Source organism: Apodemus sylvaticus, chromosome 7 (genome assembly GCF_947179515.1).
Source record: "Apodemus sylvaticus chromosome 7, mApoSyl1.1, whole genome shotgun sequence".
Lineage (NCBI taxonomy): Eukaryota > Metazoa > Chordata > Mammalia > Rodentia > Muridae > Apodemus > Apodemus sylvaticus.
This window is the reverse complement of record NC_067478.1, coordinates 48,403,465-48,426,470: the sequence shown is the minus strand read 5'-3', so window position 1 is coordinate 48,426,470 and position 23,006 is coordinate 48,403,465. Positions and strand designations below refer to the sequence as shown.

General features: G+C 41.1%; 1 protein-coding gene across 1 annotated transcript in view; it reads right to left on the bottom strand.

Moving 5' to 3' along the window:
* Impg1 (interphotoreceptor matrix proteoglycan 1) overlaps positions 1–23,006 on the bottom strand; it is a 141,637-nt gene that overhangs the window by 79,463 nt on the left and 39,168 nt on the right. The window contains exons 7-12 of the mRNA XM_052189312.1: positions 20,379–20,531; positions 12,046–12,104; positions 8,603–8,623; positions 7,057–7,301; positions 4,699–4,769; positions 3,571–3,649 (exon numbers count right to left, since the gene is read on the bottom strand). Of these exons, the coding sequence (XP_052045272.1) occupies positions 3,571–3,649; positions 4,699–4,769; positions 7,057–7,301; positions 8,603–8,623; positions 12,046–12,104; positions 20,379–20,531 (628 nt within the window). The remainder of the gene's footprint in view (positions 1–3,570; positions 3,650–4,698; positions 4,770–7,056; positions 7,302–8,602; positions 8,624–12,045; positions 12,105–20,378; positions 20,532–23,006) is intronic.

Here is a 23,006-nt window from a genome sequence, read left to right as displayed (position 1 = left end):
ATAATATAAGAAACTGTGCATCTGTTAGAGGAAAAAGTACGAAACACACTTCTAGGCATAGACAGACACAGACTGACTATCTGAATAGGACTCTGACTGCTCAGGAAAAAAAGACTAATAATCAGCAAATGGGATCTCATAGCATCAAAAGTTGTTGCACAGCAAAGATAACCGTCAATCACACGAAGAAGCAGCCTATAAAATGGAGCAAAATTTTTCCATCTATATATTTGACAGAGGATTAGTACCTAGAATATGCAAAGAATTCAAGAAACTAAACATCAAGAAAACAGCACAATAAAATATGGACCAAGTCAGAAAACATGCATCATTAAATAAGATGTCAGTGCAGGCAGAAGATATGTCCCTACACACCATTGACCAGGGAAACCTCAGAGGTATCCAAGACAACATAGACTTTTGCTATTGCTCTGAGTTGCACACTATTACTAGATGATATGATGCTATTGCAGAAGACATTCCTTGTTTTGATACAGGGCAGAGAGCTATCAGCCTCAACTAACCAGTAAACCCTCTTCCTGTGATGGTGTCAGAAGTTGCTATGTAGGCTGCCTGTCAAGTGAGGAAAACCACCAATGATCCCATGGTGTGCTATAACACTGACCTTCCTCTGGCACAATATGTCTACTGGTATAAAAGTGATATGATGAATGCTTGGGTAATGAAACAAACAAATGAAATCTTTCTGATTGGATATGAGACCTGGTCCCCAGGAAGGCTCTCATTCTTGGAACTATATCTTGATCAACATCTCATCACCCGGCAGAGTCTTTGCCCTTGAGGGCCTGTTGTTTCCATAAATGGACATGCTGTGACACTGTCCTCTGAATGCTTATGTTTAAGCTCATAGGTGTGTCGCTCTCAGCGTTGGCCAGAGAAGCTTCACTTTGAGTGGGTAATGGTTAATGCAGATGCATAACAGAAAGTGAGTGCTGAGTGCTGAACCCTAAATGGGACATCTGCACGGGCCTCATCCCCGAGGCTCAGAGAACATCACAGAAGAGAAGGAAAAAGAAAGTAGACATGATTTGTCCATTGAGATAATGGACGTGCTGTAGCTATGATGTTGTGTATATTACCTGCACAGGATCAGCCAAGATTTTAGCAGTGAGCATTAATTGTAATTGGTAAAGGTATATAAAACGTAGAGGTCATGAAGGTAGGAGGAGGATGTGCTGGAAAATGTTCATGAGAGTGGATGGGGGCACTTGGGGATATGTGGGATCAAAATACCATACGTGTGTGTGTGTGTGTGTGTGTATCCACATATGTGTGTGTATGAAGTTATAAGACAATAAATGAAAAGGTGTTCTAAAATTATTAGTTTTACCTTTTGTTGTATTTGTGGGTCTGGGTATGCTACAGAGTGTGGATGTCAAGAAACAATATTTGGGAGTTAGTTCTGCTTCTTTCCTTCCATCTTGTTGAGTTAGGGCTTCTCTTGGTACTATCTCTCTCCACATTCTACAGTAGAAGCCTCTTGACTTCAGTGTGGTTCTCTTGTCTCTGCCTTGCGTCTCTGGCAGGAGTGCTGGGATTACACGTGTTAGCCATAGTATCCAGCTTTTTTTGTGGATTTTAGAGATTGAAATCAGGTCGGTAAGCTAGTGCAGCCAGTGTTTTTCCTGCTGAGCTATCTAGTCTGACTCAAGATAATTTCTCTTTTAAGGATAAGTCTACTTGAGGCAAATACAGTATAGCCTGGAGAAAACTTGAATGACAGTCCTGTTCGTGACCTTGTGCTAATCATTTCCTGTTGTTAGCTTTGCTTTTCTCATTTTGGAAGCACAGAGGCTTAAGTGGATTATCTCTGGAATTCTTTTTAGCTTTAGTGTTCTGTGGTGTATTCTTGTATGGGAACAGCTAAGCAATTTGAAACTGTAATAATGTATTTGTCATAGATGCATCATAAGTTTGTCTACCTGAAATGCCAATTTTATCAGAGTTCCTGATCTATAATGAAAGGAAAGAATCCAGGGACAGCATTAACCATTTCACCAAAAGGTATACAACCAACTCTTGGATGACTTTAAGGTCAAAATGGTGGTTGATGTTCACTGTAGTTGATTACAAAACTCTCAATATTCCTCTATACTTCTTCCATTGATAGTCAAGGCCTATGATTTTTACTGTTTGAGCCTCTGTGACTGCCTAGACACCACAAGGAGAGAAATAATGGTGTTTCTGGGCCCATAACATAGCTACACAGCTGTGAGAAAGCCCAAGTATCCTCATGGAGAGACCCATGTGGGAGAGAATGGGAACTCTAGTCAACAGCTCTCACTAAGCACTGCTTTCCCAGCGATGTGCAAAAGTCACTGAGAAAAACAGATCTTCAATGCCAGATGAACTCTGCTGGCACATGTAGAGCAGAGCCGTCCTCTTCAACCACTGCTCAAACATCAGATATACAGGGAATATGTTGCTACTTTTAGCTATTACCCTTAGTTTGCATCATATAACTGCTGTGAAATGGACACTTCCTTAGCAGTAATCATGTAAACTAAGTTCAATTTGTAGCAAGCTCTGCTATCATGACATACATGTATTCCAGAAAATCAGATTCTATGATTATTTTCCTACCTGCTGTATACAATTTATGAGGAAATTAGCACTGAAGATATATTTTATAAGGAGTCCCAACTAAAACATCAACAAAAGCATTGGAAAATGCAGCCATAACACAGCTCCAGAGACATTCACTTCTAGATCGACAGTGCAAGCTGAGGAACCTCAGATCCCCAGGCTTTGTGTTTCCTAAAGGATGTTTTTACCAGGCAACCAATAGAGTAGAAAGGAAAATTGTCACATGTTGGAGGCTAGCCACTACATATTGCTAGCTAAGGCTATATAGTAAGAACTTGTCTCTAAGAAACCAACAGCAGCAACAACAACAAAAGGGTAAAAGTTAAAAATAAATATAAATGAAGAAAAAGTGTCAATCAATAGGATTTCAATGTTTCATGATCTCCTTATGTGCAATGCACCCTAAAACGCTCTTGTGAGTAAGTAAGGTAGCTCAAGTCTGAAATCCCAGCATTGAGAAGAAAGAGGCAGAAAGATTGGGCCAGCCTGAGTTACTTAGGGAAATTCTGTCTCTAAAAGAAAACATAAGAAAACGTTTAAAAGAGGTCCTGTTAATGACATGTAGGAATGATATACTGAAGTACAGGTTGGTTCAGTCCTCTGTAGCCATAACCCTGGACAGGGACTTAGGCCTTATGACCTCCTCTGTCTCAGTGTACCCCATTTCCAACCATGAAGGAGATTAGTGTAGTTTTGGTTTTAGTGTCTCTCACCACACCCAGGGAGGGCTGCCAGGATTCCTAGGGGATTGGTAATTAGGAATGAGGGAAGGATGCTAGATTGGAGGAGATCCTGTTCCTTAGAAGGGGGAAGGGGGCTATGTAGTGGCTTCTCTTCTGGTGATGATGCTGGAGAGACAAACCTTCCCAGGGTAGAGATGACTTCGCCAGGGATTTGAGGAAGAGCATTAATGAATTATCAGAATATTGTCATCAAACATTGACTGAATGGGAGGAAACTCACCGGGCAGGGCAGGTCCTTCTCTGTCCACTGCCTCAAGCCTTGGTTCACTGAAAGGAAGTTCTGGACTCAATGTGGCATCCTGAAAAGTAAAGATAGAAAGACAGATGTTGAGAATGGATGTTTCTCTGTGCATGAGAAGGGTTATACTTATATTTGTAACACTTCACTTAGGATTTTGTTGTTGGCATGACTTTTCTATGGAGGAGGGGCCCAGAACTATATTCTGAAAGGACCACTCTGCCTTGCCTGGCAATTTATTTCCTAATCTCTTGTTTTTCGGCTGATTGGTCTTGCTGGACAGGACTAATTAATGACTGAAATACTTTGAATTGTGCTAATCATGGTTTAACTTATAATGTGTTCATTTGAGAGGGCATGGAGCTTACTTAGAATCCCCACTTACACATACTTCAGTGAGAACTTGTAGAACACAGACAGTGACAAAGCTTTAAGTTGAATACCGAGCTTACTACTGCATCAATTACTTTTAGTTTCTAAAACACTAATTTGTGTTTCCCACCTCCCATAAATAAAAGTTTAGGTAAGCTCTTAGAAATTAAACATAAATTTAAAAGGGTATTTCTGAGAAGCAAAGTTAAGTATTATATTCTGCTTTAATTATTCATTTTAGTTTATAAAAAAATGTGTTTTATCTGGCTGGGCAAAGGCACTGGCATGTTTTACTAGCAGGAAACGGCACTGGCCACCAAGCCTGGTGGTCTGAGTGCAGTTACTGGGACCCACATAATGAGAAGAGAGAACCAACTTCTGCTGATCAGCCCCTGACCTCCACATATATACTGTGCCATGCCTATGTCTCCTGTTCCTCTTCAAATAAATGGTTTAATGTATAAAATAAAGTTTAAAATGTGTTTTATTAAACACAGAGCACAATCTGACTCAAATGGAACATATCTAACAAAGTCTAAGGGAACCGAACTTTAGAATATTTGAAATGCAATTTGAATTAATCTTTGTTAACATGGTTATTGGAAATGGGCTCTCAATTGCAGCCCTAAAAACATAAAATACTTAATGTTTAACATTATGAAGAGTATGTTTTTCTACTCAGTCTATAAAACTGATTATTCGTTGGGAAGGTCTTAAACAGAAGGACACGAAACTTACTTCTGTGACATCAGCAAAGGGCTTGGACAGCTCTGGTTCAGTGACAGGTCTGAAGAGTGGCTCAGTAACTTCTACGGTGAAAAAAATCACAAGGCTAAAATATTTCTCTTTTCTTTTATGATTTAGGTGACCAAACAGTTAAGGTTCTAAAATGTGGTAATAGTGCATTCCTAAGGAGTTGTGTTACAAATCACTAAGATATTGGAGTTCCAGATTAATGGTTACTAATCTGAATAATGCACTGAAGGAAGATTATAGGGTTGCATCTTGCATGGTTATATGATGGGAATTACTAAGAACAGGATGAAGTGGCAGGGGAGGTTGCTAATGAGTACAACAAACAGTATAAGTAGACAGAAGGAATAAATACTAGAATTATGTCGCTCAGTGGGGTAATTATAGTTAATGATAATGTATTGTCTATTTCATAATTGCTATAAGAGAAGTTTTGAATGCTCTCATCATAAAGAAATGATAGTAAGGTGATAGAAACAATAATTACACTACTTTGATCATTATAGGATGTACATGTATCCAATCATAACATTATATCCCATGAATATGCATAAGTATTATATGGCAATTAAATAATAACAATTACAAAAGAAAAGTAGTTTAGAGATTTTTAGGGTTCTCAGCCTTAGTCTACAGATATGGATCAAGTAGTAAGACTGGTTGGCTAGGCCAGTGGAGAATAAAAATATGGCTTAGCTTGCAAAGAAAGAAAGAAATGGTTAACACTCCTCCACTGCTGGTGGAGTTGCAAGCTGGTACAACCACTTTGGAAATCAGTCTGGCAGTTCCTCAGAAAACTGGGCATGATACTCCTGGAGGACCCTGCTATACCATTCCTCTGGATATACCCAGAGGATTCCCCAGCATGTAATAAGGACACATGTTCCACTATGTTCATAGCAGCCCTATTTGTAGTAGCCAGAAGCTGGAAACAACCCAGGTGTCCCTCAACAGAGGAATGGATAAAAAAATGTGGTATATTTACACAATGGAGTACTATTCAGCCATTAAAAACAATGAATTCATGAAATTCTTAGGCAAATGGATGGAACTGGAGAATATCATTCTAAGTGAGGTAACCCAATCACAAAAGAACACTCTTGCTATGCACTCACTGATAAGTGGATATTAGCCTAGAAGCTTGGAATACCCAAGACACAATTCACATATCAAATAAAGCCCAAGAAGAAGGAAGGCAAGGCCCCTGGTCCTGGAAAGGCTCAGTGCAGCAGTGTAGGGGAATGCCAGGACAGGGAAGTGGGAAGTGGGATTTTCGGGGAGGGGGGATCCAGGAAAGGAAAAAAAATCACTTGAAATGTAAATAAAGAATATATCGAAAAAAAAAGTAAATCAATAAACAGAATAACCATGAAAAAATATTAACACTATAATGTACATGTATCTGTGGATACTCTGCACCACCTATTGGTTCTTGGAAAACCTTAGAAAGCTTAACAAAGACCTAAACCTAAAGTAGTAAATGATCCCAGAGATGAGTCTGAAGTTGTTCACTGTTGCTTCAGAGGCTCCATAACTCTCCTAATCCAATTTCCAGAAATAATGCTTTGCTGATCTAAATCTGATAACAGAACTGCCAGAGAATGATAATTTCATGCTATCTTGTACTGAAATGGCATTTCTATTGGCTATTTATTATACTCTTAGCTGTGCCTGTGAGTTCCAGGCTCCTGGGTCCCCGATGGCATCCTCTAGAGGCCCTGAGCACAACAGATTATCTAGTTTACTTCTTTGGATCCCTTTGAAGATTGACTTATACAGATTGTACCATTGGTTCCTAGCCCTCCTCTCTGGAGTGTGTTGTATTCATGGGCTACCCTCAGGCCTAGAGGTAGCAGTGAGGTCATGCTGCTTCTAGCCTTGTTCCATGCCTTTGAGTAGGGGAAAACTTTCATGGACAGTCTCTTACTCTATCAGCTCTTTTTAATTAGCCTCATTTGAATATGCCATCTGGTTCCTTAAAAGTCCTAGAAGTTTACTGGATGAGAAGATATGTGTAAGCAATGACAGGCTAAAGGAACTGTCCATGAGTTCTTCTGGCTGTCTAGGCCCTACTGACAGAACATGGTTGACCAAACTGAACTGAAATTACTGGATTCTTCTAGACTTATCTTTGGTGCAAAATGGTCACCAAGGGCTGATTAAATGGAATGCAGGAGGGTGTGAGGAGAGCCAAAAATAGTACCATACATGATGTGCCTGTCATAGTAATGATCACTTTACAGGGAGGGCCCAAGTTAAAATGACAATCCATCATAAAATCATACGTAATAGCCTCTCTGTCAGAATTAGGTTAAACTCGGAATTCTGGCATCTCCCACTGACCATCAGTGAATGGAATTCTCCCTTCGACCAAGGACTGGTCTCCATCTAGTAGTTGTATGATGAGTTTTTTGAGGTCTGTAGCTGTGAGGAAGGTTTCTGGCTGCTTGTCTTCTATGGCTCCGTGATGGATTCTTTCGCTTTCAATTTTGTTGGAATCGAGAGACAGGAGATCACTCTCAGGGCTTTTTGCTTCTGTACGGTCCCTCTTAAAGATGACCATAAGCTGTATTTCTGTGGAGCTTGATCTGTGGAGAGAAGAGGACATGTTTGAGCCAAAGCAAACGTTACAAGACGAGAGTTTCTGTCTCGCTACAAGTCATCCTGATAATTTATCTTCTTTTCTGATAGGCTCTTAAAGAGTATCCAACTTAGTACATTTCAATATTTGCCTGAAACTTAATATATGGAAAATATTAACAAATAATTTGTTTTAAAGTAGAATTTCAGCCTGGGGATTAAGTCTTGTTTGAAGAGGGATTGTGAACGGGAGTCCATACATATTTGCATTTAAAAAGGTATTATTCATTGTTAGTTGATGAATCCTTTTGGGAGTCTTAAAAGTCATGCAGTGTCAATTAGAAAGAGAGATGAATTGGCATGTTTCCTACAAGATACCTCCTTTAAGGTCTAGGGACTAGCATGCAGGATGTAGTAGTGGTACAATAGGCTATGTATGCCATAACCAAGCGAAACTTCAGTTCTTAAGGCCTTCTTTTCTTCCATTCTTTTCAAATACTTTCCAGTATTTTTAAAATTAAAAACCTTTAAATGAAATAGAGCAAGGGAATAAAATAACAAAAGATCTGAGAAAAGGGAAGGAAGGCAGCACACAGCACAAGATTAACTGTATTTACTGCTGTATTTATTAATGCAATCTCTTTCAGCACGCAAATCTCAAACAAGATTCTTTACAGCCCTGTCCTTGAGAAGCAAGTGTTACCTTTTGTTTCCTGCCATAAATCTACACAGGGAGAAGCAGAAATGTTTTTAAAGGCCTCAGGAACTGATAATGTGTTCTCTTGGCAGTTCTTCAGACCACATAATCAGTCAGAGACTCCAGTTCATTATTTCACTAGTCAATTGCGGGAGCTAAAGGCAGATAGATTCTCATTACTGAGGTCTCCCAGGTAGAGTGGGGTCCTTTTTCCACCTCAAACTGGCCTTGGGGCTGAGGAGCAAAGTAGTTTCTCTCCCTTGATATAGACCTCAGTGGGTTGTACTCAGGAGTCTGTGGCTAGCCAGCCATCTCCCATTGTAAACATAAAAGACATAACACATCTGTAATCTCACGTTTTTTTTCCCTAATGAGAGATTTTTGTAGAAGACTTTTTAGATGGTCAAGTCAATGTTTACCTGCTAATATTATGTGGTGATTTGGCTAGAGATATTTTCTAAATAACTAAATGAAAATGAATTCCATTTAAAGTTTTAAAATCATTGGCTTATTCAAGACATTACATGTGGAAATTATTTTTAAAAAGCCAGCTTAGACATTAGCAGAGGGACTCATACTATATTCCAAAAAATAAAAATTAATCAACATTACCCATCCTCTTCTTTCTTTGGTCTTCATTTCACCACATATCATGAAAACATGCAAGGGAGAAAGAATTTTGGTGAGATTTATTTAATCTGTCTGTGTATTATTTTATACACAAAAATGTTTCTACATTGTCCTTCATGTTTGTCCCAAGCTTTCTGCCATCAGAAATTTGGGTGCCACCTTTAAGAATCATGAGTCTTAGGATGTAAACATCATTGAATAGGGTTTCTGATCAGGATTTGAGCCTTAGTTCAAAGTTATATGCACTTATTGTCTTCTTTTAAAGCCTGACTTCCTCAAAGAGGCTGCAAATAGATTCTATGCATTTTATATTTGGGCGGCTATTGCCAGGATGTTTTTAAAAAGTACTCTGCAAACTGATTCTCTTCCTGAATGTCATTAAGGGATTCGTTTATCATTAGAGGTAACATCTCTGAGGCTGACTCCTAGAACCAGTGTTTTGTTGATTTCTCTTTGAATTGCTCTAATCATTTGAGGGATTGGTTCCTTTCACAATGAAAATTTGCAAGAAAAACACCTATTTATTGAGTAGGTGATATGTACTCAGCAGTTTATGTGTATTTTCATTTAATGTTTAGAGCAACAAAATCCTCATTTTTACAGGAAAACAAAGGCAACCACAGCTGGAGACAGACTCAGTTGGGACCAGCAGAGGCAAGATTTGAACTTTGGGTTCTCTCTCCTCAGCCTTGGTTTTATTTTGTTACTCTACTGAGTGGTGTGTGCCTGAGAAAGACACTTTATCAAAATTACCAGACACATTTTAGTAACCAGTCTAGAACCTGTATTTGATATTCTCTCCTTATATTTCAAATGACAGTTGCTGATGAAGACAGTCTATATATGGATGGGATTAGCGGCTTTGGAATTTCTGCTTGGACCACAAATTCATTGCACTTTTATGCCCTGATATAACATGGCCACAATGGACATGCTACAGACTGGTTCCCATGTTCCTGCTGTGGAGACAGAGAACCTGTTCTCTTTCTACATGGCCCTGCTTTGTGGGAATAGAGTTTCTCTACCAGAGACATTCATCCAGAACCTGCCTCTTGCTTCTTTGTAGTTTGTAACCCAAGAAGCCAAGGGGAGTGGCCATGCTTCCTGGGCCAAAACCTTATTCTTGCCAATTAAAGATTGTTTTGTTGACACATGCTTGCATAAGCAAATGGAAATTTGAAAGAATTATTTATCACCACAATCAAGATATGGAGCATATTTACCAGCATAAAAGATTTATCCTGCCTCTGCCTCTTTGTGATCTCTCCCTTTCACACTCTGCTCCACTGTCTCTGAGAAACTACTGATGTTTCCTGTCACTGTAGATGAGTTTGTGTTTTTTGGAATTCAATATAAATAGAACATAATGCACTCTTGTCTGCTCTGTCACTCAGCACAGTTATTTTGAGGTACAGTCCTATTGTCACACATGTCAAAAGTGTTATTTCTTTGTCAAGAAATGTGTCTATATTGAGAACATTCCAGAACTGTCTATTGTTCTGTTGATGGGCAGTTAGTTTGTTTCCGTATTTTGGCTATTAAAGATAAAGATGCTGTGGACATTTATGCAGCAGGCTGAAGAAATATACTCTACCACTAGATTGAGGAATTATTAATAGTTTTCCACACTCCCAAAAGAATGAAGTAATACTCAAAGTGGCGCTTTAATTGTTAATACTTAAAATTGTGTCAGTCATGGAGTCCTAATTAATTTTCAGTTTGTGTTGAGAGAATCAGAAGAGGCTGTTCATATCAAGCAATTTATGAAGTTAGAAATAAGCTTTTCTACAAACGAGACAAAGGAAAGGCAATGTGTCTAACTGATAGGGGATGAATCGTCTGTGGGCATCTGAACCCACTGTGAAAGAAATGCCCTTCATAGTAAATTTATTCCAGAACATCTCCAGCATTGGTAACAACGACAAAATATCTTGCGGGGCTTACAATGACGAATATTGTGGGGCTTACAAGCATACGGCTTATTGAATTCATTGGCCCACATACTTTCCAGTGGACTGAAGTCCTCATGACAGAAGGAAAATCATTGGCAAAACGTGAATGAGCTTATTACATAAGCATAGTGGGCAGAAATGGGAATCAATCCTCACCAGACATACAGGTGGGAAAGATTCAGCTTCCAGCCATGCCTCTTTAAAAATTTTGCCTTGGAGAATTTCACTGCCTAACATTGTGATTCTCCTCTCAAGTCGATTTTCTTACAATTAGATTTTCATTTGTCGCAGGGAGGCGATAATACACATTTAATCACTCACCAGGAGAAGCCTTTCCATCATTTCCTGAAGCTGTAGATTAAAAATTTGTTCTTTAACTGTGGCACTTTATCCAGAAGACTTTGCCATCTATGCAAACTATGTGTCCATCACCTCTGATTATCCTCTCATCCGTCTGACTTCACGTCGGATACCGCAGAGCGGCCTCTTGACACAAAGCAGTGTGTTTGCTTTGGTAAATATTAGAATTTCCATCTTTTGTCACTTTCCTTCCCAATATTTTCCTCCTCTGGAGCGATACGAATCAGAGAGGCCTGACAGCCGCCTAGAGACACAGCTGGTCATGTCTCCTAAGCCCTTGTGTCCAGGCGTAAGCTGCCCTTCCCAAGCTTTCCTCCCTCTCTGAGACCAGGTGGTATCAGAGCCGGGAAGACTTGGACAAAGCACTTCCTACATCCCAGGCATGGACATTCGTCCTGCTCCCACCAGGGCTGCTATGTCTCCCCTAGCACTAAATACCATTTAACCATCCGAGCTTGCACGTAGATGCTTGAAATAAAGGCAACTTTAAAAATGAAGCAAAATTTATGTTTAAACCCATGAACCTATGTTAGGGTGCTTTGGGCGGGCGAGGTGGCTACAGACCAGCTAGAGTGTGGTCCTGCTCTGCTTTACCTCAGCATTACTAATTAAGTCTCTACTTTTTGAGTAATACAGCATTACTCGAGCCCATACAGTAGATAAAATAAGAAACTATGCTTAAGAGGTCTTGCTTTTGCTCCTGTGGATTCCATTCCTTCAGTCCCTCCATCCGTAAATCAGGTCTCCTGGCTAATGTGATTTATGCCAACAGGGGGGATGAGATTTAGCCTTGGAGAGAACACTAGGTGACCCCATACCAAGGCAGTTAATTGCTACTGCTTCTCGGTATGTCTTTACTCTGGTGTTTTCCAGAGATTTGCTAATGACATTGCCAAGGACGACTGGCAGATGCTCTGTAGAGGGCGATATTTCCAGCTCTTTGGGAGGCATTGCAGATCCTAGGTTGCAGGTTCCCAGACTGAGTTAAACAACTGAAGGAGAAGCAACCGTCTAATCCTCTAGATATCACTTTTAAAGGAGGCCACGGAAAGTGATTTTCAAATTTGTTGTTTTTAAAATTAAAGTTGAGAACAGTCTGATTCTCTTACTTACCTAAATCCTAACACACGGATTTCTCCGAATCCTGGAAGTTTCTTAAATATCTTTTGCAACTGCAGAGAGAAAGAAATGTATGAAATATTCTTTGGTCCCACTGACTCCGATCTTACCAAACAGCAAACAAAACCTTCAAACACTTTTGATGAGTCAGTTAGGAGACAGAACAAAAAACTAAAACAACAAAACGTGTCAAACTCCCTCTGTTCACAGATATTTCTAAAGCCTAGAGAATATTTTGTTTATTAGCTGCAAAGCCATAGATGCCTTAAAAGTTATGCTATATAAAATATGAAATACTTTAAGATGGTTTTTGGCGGGAGCCTTTTTAATTTTTTTTTTATTAATTAATTCAGTTTACATCCCAATCGAGGTTCCCTCTTCGGTCTGCCCTTCACACAGCCCCTCCCCCATTCTCCCTTTCCTCTGAGAAAGGAGAGGGCCCTCCTGAGGCCTCAAGTCACTGCAGAAATCTCCCACTGAGGCCCTACAAGGTGACTCTAGAAGGACAGGACTCACAGACAGGCAAAACAGATTCAGAGACAGTTTTGTGCGAACCTTTTTTAACTACAGCATTTTAATTTACGAAGAGCAACACACACTTTCCCTCTATATAGCTAATAGTAATAAGCTAATGTTTTCTGAATTGAATTAGAGGATTTGAAAAATATGGCACTAAAGGTATTATTAAATGTGAAATGGCAGCTGGGCGGTGGTGGTGCGTGCCTGTAATCACAGCACTCTGGGAGGCAGAGGCAGGCAGATTTCTGAGTTCGAGGCCAGCCTGGTCTACAGAGTGAGTTCCAGGACAGCCAGGGCTACACAGAGAAACCCTGTCTCGGAAAAACCAAATCCATAAAAACAAACAAACAAAAAACAAACAAAAAAACAACAACAAAAAAAGTGAAATGGTGATCAATTAGATTTGTTTTTAGACTTGCATAGGTTTTTCCAAGTTTTCTTAATTTGCACTTGTTAATGAGGCTTGCTATCAGGATCATTTTCCTGGCTCCTCCCGGCCTCACTGCCCCATTTTTGCCCCCTGTGGTTCCACAGGCGTAGGTGGTTCTCTCCAATGCTTCCTTCACAGCAGGAGGGCAGAACCTTTGGCTTGCTCCCTCTTCTTCTCTTACCGGTTAAGTTTTCTTTGCTCCACGAAATTCTTGTTTTTAGCCTTTACATGTAAAGACCTTGCAAATTCACACCCCCAGCCTTCATACCTTGTTCCTTCTTATTCTATAACCAGTCCATACTGTCCATACCAGCTTTCCTCCAAGACAAGCAAGTCTGAGAGGAAGGCAAAGCTGTCTGTAGAGGAGCTTGAGTAGGACAATAGGGAGGAGAGCAAGGCCAGCCTTGTCCTCTTTCCTGCCTCTTTCTGATCCCTCATCCCCCCTCCCCCCAATCTGATTTTCTCCCATGGCTTCAGTCATCTTTGACCCAGTCTTGAGTTTTCTTCCTCAAATATGCATTATTTTCTGACTTCCACATGTCAGGTGTAAGACTCTGGTGAGCCTTAGCTTACCAGGAATGGTTGGGGGTGGGGAGGGGTAGGGGACCTGAGTGAACCACGGGGAGCCAGGAATGATGCAAAAAGCAAGAGGGATTTATTGTTTCAACACGTTGGGGTCGTCCTGGAAGGACACTGGAAGGAGAGATGGCCACCCACTCCCCCTCCCCACCTCCCCAGCCCATTTGGTCAGTCTTTATACAGTTTTTCAGAGCAACAGCCATTAGGCACAACCAGAACAGTGTGACTTTTAAATTGATTGGTCTTTGAGGACTGGGGTAGCATGGGTCTGGCCTGTGGAATGTGTTTACCTGGTCTAGGCCTCCCGCACCTGCAGGTGATCCATCCTGCTGCGGAATGTTAATTAGCCTTCCCCTTCTGGAGGGGAGGGGTCTGGTGGAATTTTCCAAAAGGTCCTGAATTGAGCTCTTCATTGGCAAGGTAATGACAGAAATCCTAGGCAGAAATACGCACACACCTTCTCTCTTTGGCTCTCATCAATGGTAACTAACTTCTGTTTAAATTCCGTGATGCCAGTACTGTTCCCGTAGCAGTCCTACCAACCTCCTTTGCTGCACTGTTGAATTGAGTCCGTGCCCATCCCCCCATGTGTTTGGCATGTATGTCGGGGTGCAGATGGAGAACAGGAGTTTTCTTCCCTGTTTCTTCGCCTCCTCTTCTTGGTATGTGTATTATAAATTATTTTTCCAAGCTCCATATTGTTGCTTTTCATCCAAAAATCCTTTGACTGACCACACTGCCTGTGGAATGAGGTCGAGTTCTTCAGGAAGTCACTTAACACTCTCCTGACTCTGCACCACTCCTTACCATTCACACTTTGGTGGGTGGAATGAGAATGGTCCCCCAGGCTCTTGGGTTAGAACACTTGCTCCCCTGCTGGTGGACGATTTAGGAAGGATTAGGAGGTGTGGCTTCGTTGGAGGAAATGTGGCTTTTTTCCTAGGAGTTGGGCTTTGAGGAGGTGGGCTTTGAACTTTCAAAAGCCCACAGCATTCCAGTTGCACCTCTCTGTCTCTGCCTGCCTGTCTGTCTGTCTGTCTCTGTTTCTATCTCTATCTCTCTCTGCTTGCTGCCAGTGAATAAGATGAAAGCTCTCAGCTATTGCCCCAGTGCCATGCTGTCGTGCTCCCCAGCATCATCTTGCCATGCCCCACACCATGACAGTCATGGAATCATTCTCTGAAACTGTAAGCAAGTCCACAATGAAATGCTTTCTTTCATAAGTTGTGTTTTTCACGATGTCTCTTCACAGAAACAGAAAAGTCAGATGTGCCTCTTTCTGCCATTATCCCAATGAGCAGTTGCTGATAGTCTGCCTCCCAATGAATTCAAGCTGACCTCTGCCCTTCCCCATTTATAGCGTGTACCTCTTTCTCCAGAGACCTGTGGATTATTTCCCCTTGGCCCATACCGCAGTACCCCCATCTTCTGCACAGTGACTACTTACTTCCCCTAAGCCTTTCTCTACTAAAATGTGAGCACTCCAGACTCAGCTTCAGATTGGGGTTTCTTCTCTGTGCCAGGGCACATCTCTTAAGTGTGTCACCCAAGCTCTAGGAGATGCATGCCCTTTGGCCTAGGGATGGAGTCTTCTTTATCCATCTTTATCTCCCTTGCTTTTAGAATCTACCATCTTGTCACCCACACAGAAAGAACTAAAAAAAAATATTGCTTGATAAGTTGAGTTCATCTTTTCATTCTCTAAGCTCATCCCCACTGAATCTAAAAATCACTGCCATTTTGTATCTCTAGGGTCAAGCACTGTACCAGTGATGTATTCATAGATAATTCCCAATCTTCTCTGGGGCTCTGGGCTGCATCATGGAAAAAGTCTTTTTTTTTTTCCAGCAGACTGATTTACCTTTTAATTATGTTTTCTTGTGCACATATTAAAAATAGTTTTCATTTCCTGAACCTATAGGAACTCTGGTGATAAAAGTAGCTTAGCCTGAGTGGTAAGGAGATACTGTGTAGGGCTGGGTTTAAATATTGGTGCTATTACTTTCTAGCTGCAAACTCCTGGGTTTATTGCTTAATCTCTGGGTCGTGATCTCTTTCTTGATCAAGACAGAACACTGATGTCCATGCCACTGGGTACCAGTAAGGAATGATAGACAAATAACATGTGCCTGGCAGACAGTCAGGGACTTTTATATTTTATTTTATTTTATTTTATTTTATTTTATTTTCTACTTTTCCATTGGGTTACTAGTTCCCAATTCCCCCCATAGCATGGATTCTCCAAGGGCAGACCCAGCTTTTAGATAGTTTTACAAATAACTTAGGTGGGGGAGGCAGGATGATGGTCCCGATTGTGATTTGTGGGGGTAGGGTTGGGGGTGGGGAAGGGGATGGGGATAGAAATGGGGAGGAGACCTAGGGAAATAAATTTGTGTGCCTGTAATGTGCTTAACAGAGAAGAACCTGGGGGAAAGGTAGGCCAGGTTCCACAGAGCTGGGCTTTATTTGGGAGGCTACAGGAAAGGTCCTTGTACATAGGTCAGGCCTGCTGTGGGAACAGCTGTGGAACCCCAGTGAATTTAGGGGGTGAAGGCTCAAGGGTGTGCAGCATATTTGCAGCAGGTTATAAGGATATGAAGTATTCACTTTACAGAGACCCTAGCCTACTGTGCAAGCCGTCAGTGAAGCATGGAAGCAGATTCACAGAAGCTGCCCTCGCTGTGCCTGGGAAGGCTCTCCTCCTCCCCTCTAGGAGTGTGTCACAACAAGCCTTTAATGCAGGGTTGTTTTATGTTTTTGTCCATGCCCTCTTTGTGAACCTGAGTTTGATTAAGAATCAGCTTTGCACCGCAGGGTGTATATGGTGTCTAGGGACACGATGACAAAACCCTTCAGTTAATTCTGCTAAGTAATCTACTGGGGACCCTTTCAATCATGAACCACTAGCCACTAAATTGCTAATTAAGTGCCCACTTAACCTTATTAATAATACCAAATGCACAGGGGTCTCCCTGATTCTGCCAGAATGTATGTTAACGGGGCTATAAAAAGCAGCTACAGCTGAGCTTTCCTGAATGTTTGCACAGGAGAAAGCATTCAGACAACAACCAAGCAATTCCTTTTGACATTTGTATTAAATTGCTCATTAGGTTTATTGTGGAAATTAAATGACTGCAAAGCACTGTCCATTAATTCCTGATGAGGCCCAAATGACTGTGTTAATACAAGCAATGGGTGGGGCACGCTGATTGGGTTTCCAATGCAGGCCTTGGAGTGGTCCTACTCAGGAGCCAGGGATCAGACAGGCGCTACCAGCAGAGGACTGGGCCTTATGTAATGGTGGAGTGAAGAAAGAGCCTGAAGGATGATGCTCTTTGGAGCAAAGTTGGACATGACATAGACGTCTTTGCTTAGTTAGCTTTTCAGGGGCTAGAGGGCAAATTGATGATACAGTTACCCCTTTTCCATAAACGTTAATTTGAGAAAAATAAGCAGCATTGGGTAGTGTTAAAGGAACATGTTTCACTTGGGTTGGGATCAACTCTTTGCCCAGCAATGGCTGTGTTTGGTGGGGATGTTAATTAACCCCCTTCCACTTCAGTTTCCTCTCTCATTAAAGAGGAAATGATACTTTACTGACCGTTTTATGTCAACTTGACACAAGCTAGAGTCATCAGAGAGGAAGGAGCCTCAGTGGAGAAAGCACCTCTATGAGATTGAGCTGTAGGTAAGCCTGTGGGTCATTGTCTTGACTCGTGACTGATGGGAGAGGGTTAGCTCATCGTGCATGGTGATGGGAGAGCCTTATGGCTTGCTCACTGTACTTTCCTCGAGAACCCTGAGCTGCTGGTCCTGGGTTCTACAGGAAAGTAGGGTGAGCAAGGCCATAAGGAACGAGACAGTAAGCAGCATCCCTCTTTGGGTTCTGCATCAGCTCCTGCCTCCAGATTCCTGCTCTGCTTGGGTTCCTGGCCTGACTTCCTTCAGTGATGAACAGTCAGCTAAGGCTAATGTTAGGGTTAAGGTTAGGAAGGTTACAGTTAGATGGAGTCAAATTATGATGTTTTAGGTATTCATAGAATTACCAAGTTAGGGAGGAGCCTATAGTCACGTAGCAAAGGATCCCTGCTTCTCATAGCTTGAGAATTCAGTGCTCACGTCTCACCTAGAGAGGAGACATATACAGAAAGCCCTCTTTACCTCTCACCCTTCTCATCATCATCAGAAAGTCAAATAATTATAAAGTACCACTTATATTGGCTTGAAAGTGAAGGATTCTGCAGTGAACCATACACAAGTACTTAGACGTGGATTATTAAGCAGAATGAACTAATGAAGTGTTTGTTACTTGTTCCATTTGGTATTTAAAACCCTCTTTAGCAAATCCTTGAAAAGTTAGGGTGATTTCAGAACATATGTATGCCATGGTAAGACCTGGCCTTCCTTTTTAGCTTTGTCTTATATCCATTCATTACCAACTCTCTGTCTTAGTTAGGGTTTTACTGCTGTGAACACACACCATGACCAAGGCAACGCTTTATAAGGACAACATTTAATTGGGGCTGCCTTATAGATTAAGAGGTTTAGTCAATTATCATCAAGGCAGGAACATGGCAGCATCCAGGCAGGCATGATGCAGGAGGAGCTGAGAGTTCTACATCTTTACCTGAAGGCTGCTAGCAGAATACTAACTTCAAGGCAGCTAGGATGAGAGTCTTAAAGCCCATGCCCACAGTGACACACCTACTCCCATAAGGCCACACTTCCAAAGAGTGCCACTCCCTGGGCCAAGCATATTCAAACCATGAAACTCTCTTCTATTCTAATTGACAGAAATATGAACTATTTGAAATTTCTGCTTACTTTTACTATTTGTTCATGCTGCCTTCTTGGTCTTGATGACTTAATACATACACTTACTTCTGTTCACTCCATATATGGAACTCACAGCAGACCAAAGGAATAGTTTTAACCAAGTTCAACTTGGTGAACCAATGCTTTTTGTTTTTTTCTGTTTAAATTCTGTGGGATCGTGAAAGGCGGTCTGTGGCCTGGTTGATAGAGGCTTACTCTGAAGAACCAGTAGAATATTCTACAAGGGACAGAACCAGTGAGCCGTGCTCCCAGATACTCAGTCTCATACTCCTGACTCCTCAACTCCATAATCCTGTGGCCATCAGTCACATATAGGGCCAGGCCCAGTGTTCTGGCTGGACTCCACCTCCACAGTCACCTGGCTACATCCAGGTAACCCAGCCCCCAGTTACCTGGCAACAGATAACCCAGCCCACTATAAAAGGGGCTTCTTGGCCCCTCTTCCCTCTCTTGTTTTTCCTCTCTTGCCCTTACTCTCTTGCCCCCCTGTTCCCCCTCTCTCCCCATCCTTCCCTCTTTCTACGTGGTCATGGCCAGCTCTCACCCTTCTATCTTTTCTTTCTCTCTTTACTTGTCCTTCTCTTTTTCTTTTCCTACTTCTCTATAATAAATTTTTGAAACCATGGGTTGTCTTTTCTTATCAAAGCCCACTGTGTAGGAGCAGTAAAACAGGCCTCAGCATCTCCAGCCACCGGAAAGGACCAAGACTCTTCCCAACCAGACTTCCCCTACAGGTACCTAGGGCCCACTCCAGAATGGCACTGCCTTCTGAGAAAAGACCTTCCCTCACTAGCCGGGCAGCTTTCCACAGCAGATACACAGCAGATACACAGCAGATACCCATCATCCCTACATGGGTTCGCAGGCCCTGCTCGTTTTTCCCTACATACAGGGGTCTATGTGAAGGGCTATTTATAGGACTAGAGGCACCTCAAGTGCAGCTGCATCACCAAAAAGTCTACTCCAACTGTGGAGATGACTCAGGAGAGCTGTGTCCCTGGCGATCTTGGCAAGACTTGCAAGTAGCTTTATAGGTCTGGGAATCATCTCTTAACTCCACTCCAGAGGCCATCAATAGGCTGGCTGCCTCTGTGACAGACTCACTCTACCTGGTATACACTTTCTCACAACCCTGATCATGTCTACAGCCCTTTCTGTCTTTTTACTCCCCATTCTCAACTGCTTCCTCAGCATCCATATGCTATATTCAACGTCACAGTTGGAGTTATCCTGCAGAGAGTTAAAAAACATTTCAATTCAGCCAAAGACAAAGAGGTGTGATAATGCTCAAAGATAGAAGTTATCTTGGCTTACTTCTTGCTCTAGTAATTGATGGATATTCATTTAAATTATATCCACTTAATGTCATATATTTAAATTGTATGAAATTGTAAAGGTAGCATTGGTGGTGTGGTGGCAAACATAGATGCCTTTCAAGTTGTAGCTTTCAAGTTGCAGAAGTAGAAAAATTAGTAAAGGATATAATATTATGAATTGAAAATTCATATTTCAATCAATTAGATTCTCTAGTTGGTACCTAGGTGATCATTTGATGTTAATCTTCTAAAATTTTAATCAGTTTTACTGATGTATAATTGATGTACAAAAAGATGAAAGCATTTAATATATACCTTGATGGATTTTTGGAAATGTATTTGCTTATGAATCATTATCATAATGGTAATTTACATATGTAGAATATTTGTGGCTTTTAGTTAAATGAATATAAAATTTATTAAAAATTAAAGATTATTTAAGCATAAATAACACTGACCAATGGAAAAGCTAGATTGGATAATTTGCCCCAATATTTTGGAACTTAATGTAGTAGTAGTTTTCTTTTTAGTGGTTATTAATGGATGCCTCGTTACAAGAAGTTGGAGCTAATAGCCAACATAATACTTTGCTGGTTCTCATATGGTGCCATGACTTGGGATGTGGGTGTACAGGATGGTCCACTCACCTGTAGTTGGGACTGTCCCACCAGTTCCTGGTAGTATGGGGACCCAGAATTGCTGAGCTCTGCCTTGAACCTGTGGCTTGGCAGAGAGATGCTGAATTCTACTTTCTCCTCGGATGAGAATTCAGATACACGAGTAGGTTCTGCTTTACTTTCCTGGGTTAAAAACAACAACAACAACAACAACAATAACAGCAACAACAACAATGAAAGGGGCTCTATTAATGTAAAGAACACACAATCAGCAATATTATATAATATATGTTGCCATTGTATCACGAATCGCACTGTGAAGGTCCAGGTGGTTTTGGAATAGAAGTCCTGTGACTTATGCGTTGCCTCTGAACTGTAGTAAGAGACACAGCAAGACAAGGTACTGGAGCGCCAGTGGGTTGGTTATGTCTTTTCTCATTTGTGTTAGAGTCTCACTTTGTAGCTCAGGCTAGCCAAGGCACTGCTCATGTTGTATTTACTTATTTATTTGAGGCAGAGTCTCATCGCCTCCCAAACTATTCTGAAACTTGCTATATAGTTACATCTGGCCTTCAACTCTTGGCCTTGGACAAGAGTTCAATAGCAAATAATAATTGTCGATACTTATAGGGTACATTGTGTTTTGATATATGTTTATAGTCTGGAGAGACTGTATTAGGCTTATTAATACATCCAGCATCTCAAATTAAAAAACCTCTTTGTGTGTGTGTGTGTGTGTGTGTATAAAATCTATCCTCCTAGCAACTGTGAAGTATATGATGTGGTTTCTACTTATTATGGTCAGTATTCTGTATAACAGCTCGCTAAAGCTGATTCCTTAGATACGACTGGAATCTGTGCTCTTTGGTTCTCTTTGGTTCAGTGTTCACCTTCTCCTCCTATGGACTCTGGGGGTGGGGTGGGAATTGTTCTATTTATAGTCCACATGTAAAAGATAGATTAAAAAAAAAATTCTTCTCACTGAGTACCTCCAGAGACTCTCTATTACTTGTGGTTTAAACCTGGAGTCCTTTTCTGTACTTTTAATATTCTCTATAGTTTTATTCCAATTTGCTTGAATAATTTTAGTTTCACTCTGCAGCCATGACTGCTATATTAATCAGGCTCTACATTGTATGCTTTTTTTCCTCCTGGAGAGTCTATTTAAGATGCTCCAACCTCCAGGAACAGCTTCTCTCTCTCTGTCTCTCTATTTGTCTCTCTGTCTCTCTATCTCTCTCTCTCTGTCTCTCTCTCTCTCTCTCTCTCTCTCTCTCTCTCTCTCTCTCTCTCTCTTGTTGTTTGGCATTTACTTCTACAGTTGCCTGTTGTCCTCTCTCTATCTGCAAGTCTTGTTGGTTCGCACAATTCTCTACTGTACATAATCCCTAAAAGCAAAACCAAAGGGGCAATTATGCACAAAACTCACTGAGTATGCAAGTCTAAGGAGTATGCCCCTACAATCTGTCTTGGCTTACCATTTTGTCTTAGTAATTTATCTTACCATCTTTAATCATAATGCTCAAGGTACTCTGTCATATATAACTGCATATATGTTCCTTGGTGCAGGATCTATCTTGCTTATCTTTGGATAGTTGTTGTTCATCTCTAGTCTTGGCACATCAGTGAACTTGAGTAAAAATATTTTCTAAGTAAAAGAATGGGTCATAATTATAGATGGTAGAAGATGCTCTTCAGGTGATATGGCAGATACCAGATGCCAGATGAAAGATAGGGGAGTATTTACACAGAGGGAGGTACCTACATCAGATATTGAAGGATGAAGGACCCATGCAGTATGAACAAAGGGAGAAGAAAGGCTAGTCATCTTACAATTTTCTTGTTTGTTTTTTTCAAGACAGGATTTGTCTGTATAGCCCTGGCTGTCCTGGAACTCACCCTATAGACCAGGCTGGCCATGAACTCAGAAATCCACCTGCCTCTGCCTTCCAGGTACTGGGCCTAAAGGCATGCACCACCACTGCCTGGCTTACAAATTTTATGTTAAATATTTTGAATTACAAAATACTTTTTTTCCTAATGTCACTTTCCATGTTGGTGAGGCAGATTTTTTTTCTCCCCCAAAGCACATTATTTTTCTTGCTTGTTCACAGCAAATTCAGCAAATTCAGCTGCCATCTTGTCCACATAGAGTGGCCAGCAGGCTGCTCGTCAGGATTTCTCAAGCAGAGCTGGTAAGTTGGAATTTTTTCCTTCTCCTTGCCCTGTGCCTTGGAGGGAGGTTGAAAGGATGGGGACAAAGGAAAAGAACATCCTGTAGATTGCAAGTTCTGGCTCCTCATTCTTTGGGTCGCCAGCTCCACTTCTTATAAGTAACGAGGGCCATGTTTCTCTGCTTCAGCACTGCCTAGATTTAGTTTGGTTTTTTTTTTAGGTGTGTGTGTGTGTGTGTGTGTGTGTGTGTGTGTGTGTGTGTGTGTGTGTGAAGGATAAACACTTCCTATTTTGATATACTAAATACCTCTCACAGCTGCACAAGTCTATATGCTAATCTCTTACATATATAGCCTTTTAGCCTTAGATCACTCTTTCTATTTTTCTCTGGCTTGATGTGAAGAATTTTGAAACATAATTGATATACTTATGCTGCACATGATAGAGACTAATACTAATGTGACACGATAGAGACTAATACTA